Source organism: Pyrgilauda ruficollis, unplaced genomic scaffold (assembly GCF_017590135.1).
Source record: "Pyrgilauda ruficollis isolate IOZ18807 unplaced genomic scaffold, ASM1759013v1 scaffold7, whole genome shotgun sequence".
Taxonomy (NCBI): domain Eukaryota; kingdom Metazoa; phylum Chordata; class Aves; order Passeriformes; family Passeridae; genus Pyrgilauda; species Pyrgilauda ruficollis.
Genome location: NW_024528821.1, coordinates 7602202 through 7609105, shown reverse-complemented (window position 1 = coordinate 7609105; position 6904 = coordinate 7602202). Strand labels below are relative to the sequence as shown.

The window sequence follows — 6904 nt, the reverse complement described above, 5'->3', positions numbered from 1 at the left end:
GGGCGGGGCCGGCGCGGGGGCCGGGCCAGGCGCTCCGAGCCGGGCGGCCCCGAGCCCGCCGCCGCCATGCCCAAGGTGGTGTCGCGCTCCGTGGTGTGCTCCGACACCCGCGACCGCGAGGAGTACGACGATGGGGAGAAGCCGCTGCACGTCTACTACTGCCTGTGCGGGCAGATGGTGCTGGTGCTCGGTGAGCCGGGGCAGGGGCAGGCCGGGCGGGGCAGGCCAGGCCGCGGCCCGGCGGCACACAGGGCCCGGGCAGGCGGCGGCGGGGTGCGGGTCCGGAATGTGGGACTTGTAATACGGGTGTGGATGCGGGGTGCGGGGTGCGGGTTCCCGGCGCCAGCCCGGCCCCTCGCTCCCCGCAGATTGCCAGCTGGAGAAGCTGCCGATGCGGCCCCGGGACCGCGCCCGCGTGATGGACGCGGCCAAGCACGCCCACAAGTTCTGCAACGCCGAGGAGGAGGAGAGCGTCTTCCTGCGCAGGTGGGCCCGGCCCCTGCATCCCCCGTCCCTCTGAGCCCCGGCCCGGGAAGGGGCTGCCCTCCCCCCGGCTGGGAGCCGCCAGCCAGGCACGGACACCCTGTGTCCGTGTGCTCTGCTCAAGCGCTGCCTCTCTCCCCCAGACCCGAAGGCATAGAGCGGCAGTTCAGGAAGAAATGTGGCAAGTGAGTGACCTTTTTGAGTCTTTGGAGTGATTTTTAGAATCTTTTTAATGAGGAATCCATAGGAATCCAGAATCTGGGTTTCCTCTCAGCTATGTATATTTCTGTTTCCAGGTGTGGACTGCTGCTCTTTTATCAACACCAACAGAAAAATGCTCCTGTGACGTTCATTGTTGATGGTGCTGTGGTCAAATTTGGCCAGGGTTTTGGGAAAACAAACATATATACTCAGAAACAAGAACCTCCTAAAAAGGTGATTTGCTTTAAAGAACAAGGATACCTTTGCTTTCCTAAAGGTGTTGTGTATAAAATAACTTAATGGTGAGGGGACAGGGGAGAGAAAAGAAAAAGAAAAGGACCTCTGAACAATAACTCAATTTGGTGTCTTGTCCATGTCTCCCTTAAGTTTTCCTTGACAGTGGTCACTGCAGCTTGAAGTCCTAGCACTAAAGGAGAGTAAAATCAACTCTAAAATCTAGACTGTGCCTGATGTTTAGGCTCAGCTAACAGAAAGTTTCCACTTGTAAGTAGGTCAGATTGGTAGCCTGCACAGTGATTCTCAAAGTCTGGCTCATCTACTGTATATCAGTGAGCTTGCTTCTGGTAATGAAACCTTTAAGCCCAGAAATCACTGAGCATAATTCCCCTTTGCCACCCACAGAGTTCAGGTAACCTTGATGGCTTGCATAAGAAGCCTTAAAACCTATGGAAGGACGAAGCAATCCCTACTCGCACAACTGTTGCCAGGGTTTAACAGAACATTCTTGTTTTTCACCCAGGTGATGATGACCAAACGGACCAAAGACATGGGCAAGTTCAGTTCTGTCACAGTCTCCACAATTGATGAAGAGGAGGAGGAGATTGAAGCGGTGAGTTTTGGATGCCCTTAGTGGCAGCCACATCTGAGCTGGGCAGAGCCAGCAATGGTCTCACTGTTTGGATGAAATATTGTTACTCTGGGGTTTGTGTGTGTATTTCAGAGGGAGATTGCAGACTCGTATGCACAGAATGCAAAAGTGATTGAGAAGCAGCTGGAACGCAAAGGCATGAGCAAGAAAAGGCTACAAGAGTTGGTGAGTTTTTCTTTGGTGCTGAACACAAAGCTCTGAGATGTGTTGGCTTTGTACAGAAAAGCTATCTTGCAGATCAGACTGAAAGTAGAGAGAGGTCCTGGTATAGTCACAGGCAGCTTGCAGCTTTGTGAGGATGAGATTTCCTTTACAAGTTTTATAAAGATGTTCTAGTCCCCCTGAGCTTAAAATTGCACGCCATTGCCTGGAGAGCTGAGAGCAGCCAGCAGAGCGTTTGCAGGGAGGCTTTCTGTGACCTGTTGGACGAGGAGCAAGGGAAGGGGAAATCAGGCCATGGCTTTGCCAGCCTGCTCTCCTGCCTGCTGGGCAGAGCAGGTCACTGCCACGAGGCACCAGGGCACTGCCAGGCTCCTGTGGAGGATCTGCAGCTCAGCTGCTACTGCAAGGGGCACTCGAAGAATGAATGGCAAGAACATCACAACTGATCTTACCTCCTGTGACAGGGGGGGTAGTAGGTGGAAAGGGGGAGGAAATGTGCAGCTTCCATCTGAGAATAGAAGGTATGAAATTGCCTCTTGGGCAGTTGGTTTTGGGCTTTTCATGATTTTAAAAATGGTCCTTGTTTTGTACATCAGCAAAGCGCTTGAGCTACTCTTGCTCCTGGTTTTGGAACTGAAAAGTTCGCTTGGTCAGACAAGAAGAGTGAACTTAATTGGAGCACTGAAGGGAAAATTATCCAGACATGATTTAACTCTACTTTAATTTTCCTATTCAGGCTGAGTTGGAAGCCAAGAAAGCCAAGATGAAAGGAACCCTGATTGATAACCAGTTCAAATGAAATGCTGTGTATCTGCTGGGTATTTGGAGACAGGAGAAAACTACCAAGAGCGGTCACAGTTCTGTCAACAAAGCAGAAGTAACAGACAACGTTCAAGAGTGGCACTGTGCTGCAGCTAGCTTGGAGGATGAGAACCTCTCGGGATCCCTCTGTAAAGTGATACTCTGGGTACCAATCTTAACTTGGCACTGGAGACTTTGCTCAAACTGCAGTTCTCTACAGACCCAGTGTTGTGAGCGGGCCATTCCAGGTAGAATATTTATTTCAAGAAAATCTTTGCTGGGTGCCTTCCCAAGTTCACCTTTAGATACCTGTCTTTTTATTTTGTAGCTTTCAAATGTGTTTCCTTGAATACATTAGGATGACAGGTAACTGTACAACAAAGAAATCCTTACAAAAGTAAGCTCTATGCCTGTTGTTCATTTTGTTATTTTAAACATATCCAAAAGGTGCAGCAGCCTGAGCCATGCCATTACAACAGTCTGGAACGACTGGGATGCAAGGCTTGGGCATGGTGCTGCTGCTCACCCTGACCTGCCAGAGGCAGCCAGCACAGACTGGGCTGCTGCACTGCAGTCCCAGCTCCTGCTGAACATCACAGGGCTGCAGATGTACAGACTTACACTGTCACAACAGACACATACCAGAGTGTAAAATCCAAGCCTGTTTTAAACTACTGTAAATAAAAACTGCTACTAAGGAGTTCAAATACTTGGTTGGAAGTTACTGATACAGCCAGTGATCATTAAAGAATACAACTGCACATCTGCACTAGCCCTTTGGGCAAAACAGTATCAGTATTTGGAGCTGTGAAATGTGAAGGAAAAATTGTTTTGAATTTTTCCTTCTGACCACTAAGGGCTGGGATAGACAACATTATACACCAGTTTTTAAAGTACCCTGTTTGGGTAATTGTACTTTATGCCTCTTGCATGACATAATAACAGTGTTCTCTAGCCCATGTCTTCATTGCTCTCTATTGGATTAAATATCATGTTACAGATTTGAACTAAAATACCTCTCCTGAGATGTTTTTGCTCTACCAAATAAATGCATCATAAAATGCAAGCAATGAACAAGATGCTTCCATCTCCCACAATTATTATGGAAAACTTTCTATAATCAATAAATATTTTCCATCTGGCTTTATAGTCCTGACTGGGAAAACTCAGATCTGTGTACCTAAGGATCTATCCTCTCTTTCTCAGGAAAAAAAGGAGTAAAAGAGGGAGTGAACTCTGCCCAGAGCCAGCAGAGATGGGTTGGTAGATCCTGGGACAATTTAATGCCAGGCTGGTAAGCAGGTGTTCATGTTAACTCATGCAGTGCTGATCTTGTTCCCTGCTCATCAGCTCTCATCTGAAGCCGATCTCCAGAAGAGCCTGTGGTGGTGTGCAGTACCTGGGAGGGCAGGAGATGTGTGGGTACACAAACCCCTTTCCCAGTGTGGTAGCACAGCCCAGCCAGGCGAGGGCCTCAGGGCTCCTCTGGGGGTGATCCAAGCCTGGGGGAACTGCAGGTTGATCTCTATAAAAATTCAGACTTTTTTTCCCAAGCGGGAGTAAAAGACTTTGACATCTGAAAATAGGTTTGATCCATGTGAGATGTGCTGGGTTGCAGATGCTGAGTCTCCAGTTGTCCAGGGATGAAGTGTGGTCTTGCTTCAGGTGACACCAGAACAACAAGCTGACTTGGGGATGGTGGGATTTATTGCCAGGGTTAAGGCTGGGAGTGACAAAAGCTGAGGACAGGCTGTGAAGGGGCTGCCAGTTGGGGATAGGAGCATCTTTGCAGTTTGGTCAGGCACAAAGAAAATCTGGTGTCCCAGCTCAACACAAGTTGTCCAAAGTAGCTGTTACCAACTGTCATCAACTTTCTCAGCTGCCTCCTGGAGCCTTGCGACAGCACAGCACAGGCTTCTGGAAGGCCAGTCCATGTTCAATCAGTGTTTGTCCTCATCACTGGAAATCTAGTTTGGCTCAGGACTTGTGCATGGACCCAATCAGAAAGGGGAGTGCCTTGCATCTTCTGAGGTGCTTTTGATACACTCTAGTTATGCAGGCCATGGCTGAAACAACTCTAACACAGAGAATCTGATCCAATACATTATTATGTATTTCTTACTTCAACTGGAGCATTCACAACAGTGTAAATCAAATTGGGATTTTCATTTCTGAATCTAAATTAATTAAAATATATTAGCTGACTGTAGCAACAGGAAGCAGGGTCACCAAGTTCAAACAATTGATGAAATGTCCTGTTAAAATAGATAAAACCAGCTGTCCTGCAGTGTTTCCCATACCCTGGTAGCAAATGGGCAATCTGTAGCAGAGTTCAGACCAAAGAAAACTCAGATTTCATGTTACAGTCAGACATGCAAAAGTCAACATTTGTTTTTATAAATCTGTAGATACAGGTAAGTGATAGATTTGTTTAACTGAGCACGAGATTGTATGCAAGAACTTGTCTAGATGCAGAGGTATCACAAAATGTGAAATAAAAGTGAAGGAGGGAATCTGTTTTAAAAGTAATGGCACACAAGGACAGACTTACCTTACTGTATTTCATTACTTAGTTCAGACCAGTTTCCAAGCACCTTCACAAAACCGTAGCCTGATTTACCAAATCAGAACAGCTCTGGGTGTAACAATGGTGCCTGGCTCCCCATAACCTGTACAAAACCTCCACACAATTTGTAAACACTCAAGAGAAGTGGTAACAGTGAATCCAGCCTCCTCTGTGTTAATCACAGCTGTGCCTGGGGAGCAGCATGGAGTGAGTGGAAGTTTCTGGTCAACCCTTACAGCTCTCCTTGTGCTCCATGTTTGTGCTATTTTACTCAGTGCAGATGGCTTGCTCTGACTCCCTAGACTGTTGCATTGATGCACATTGATAAATACACATAATGTGTATGACAAGGTGATCAGCTTGGGAGCAGCACTAACTGATCAGTCTGAATCATAGTCTCAGCTTTTGCTGGTGATATCCTAAAGAGGCCATGGGGCTTTGCCACATCCAGGCATTTTAAAAGTACAAAATTACGGGCTTGTTTAAAAGGCTCCAGGGCTGGGCTCCAAGGATGGAATGGAAGCCTTGTAACTCCCTGCTGAGGAATCCTTATGACCCTAGCTGGCCACAGCCCACTGGGGATTTGGGTAGATTTCAAGGCACAAGTGGCCAATCGCTCTGTTGTGGTCAACCAGAAAAACTCCATCCCCGTGCCAGCAGCCAGGGCTGTAACTCCTGTCAATCCCAGCAGGATCAGAAAGCAACAACCAGCAAACCACTGGTGGGATGACACCTCCCAGAGCCCCCTGATGCTGCCAGTCTCGGTGTGGGGTCTTGGCAGGTCTTGAGGACTCATTGTTCCCAAAACCACCACCCCCAGCAGCTCAGTATGGCTCCAGGGTGTGCAGAACTGGGGCTGTGTCCTTGCAGGCCTGTGAGCATAGCTCTGTCCCCACAGCCAGGCCCACCATGCATGTGCTTTGGGCAGCTGATGGGGCCACCTGGTGTGGCTGGGCAGTGGCAGGAACAATCCCCACTGGGAACGACTGATTTTACCCTGCATGACAAAGCATTGCCTCTCCCCCTGCCCCTCTGCACCAGACCCTGCTAGTCATGCAGGCAGCACATGAAAGATGCTGGGGCAATGCCTGCCAAGGGTGACAAGGACATAGAGGCAGGGGCACTCCTGTCTCCATCCAAAGCCCAGAGATACAGCCTGGAGTGATCCAGCGATTGCTGAAGGGGACAGTGGAGTGGATGAGCTGGCACTCTGGTCTTTTACAAGTCAAGTCCTTGGGGTGGGATGCTCTCCACTGCAAGACTCAGCACAGAGCCAGGCACAGCCCAGCTGGGGCAGGCTGGTGCACACTGAGCCATTCCAACCATCCCACAGCAATCATCACCTGCCCCAGCCACTGACAAGCGTGTCACACGATCCCCTGCGCAGCTGTGCTGCGTCAACACCTCCTAAGCCTGGATTTATGGCTGCTGGGCCAGGGGCTGAGACAAAAGCAGCATTACAGGCACTCACCCATCCCTGTTCACCAGCAAAGGAGCTGATGCACCAGGCTGGACACAGCTCCTGTGGAGGAAATCACGACATGTGTGACGTTCAGCCCTTCCCACAGGAGACTCACACTTAAAAGGAAAATCCACCCCCATCCATGCCATTCTTGTGGCAGCACAGCCCAGTGGACAAAATGCTGTGTTGGAGGGACTGCACTCAACTTGCTGCCTTGCCACTGGCTGGCCTAAGTTCTTTTCTCTTGCCTCAGTTTCCCCACAAGAACAAAGCCCTTAATCCCTGTACAGTGTGCTTCCATGGGAGGCAACAGCAGCAGCTGAACCCCCCCAGATAAAGC

General features: G+C 49.3%; 1 protein-coding gene across 1 annotated transcript; it reads left to right on the top strand.

Annotated features, from left to right (window-relative positions):
• Nucleotides 1-6: 6 nt before the first annotated feature.
• STEEP1 (STING1 ER exit protein 1) lies at nt 7-3715 on the top strand. Its single transcript, XM_041485377.1, has 7 exons — nt 7-190; nt 369-486; nt 627-668; nt 780-918; nt 1445-1534; nt 1646-1738; nt 2472-3715. The coding sequence occupies exons 1-7, from the start codon at nt 67-69 to the stop codon at nt 2532-2534; spliced, it is 669 nt and encodes a 222-aa protein (XP_041341311.1). The 5' UTR covers nt 7-66; the 3' UTR covers nt 2535-3715.
• Nucleotides 3716-6904: the final 3189 nt, after the last annotated feature.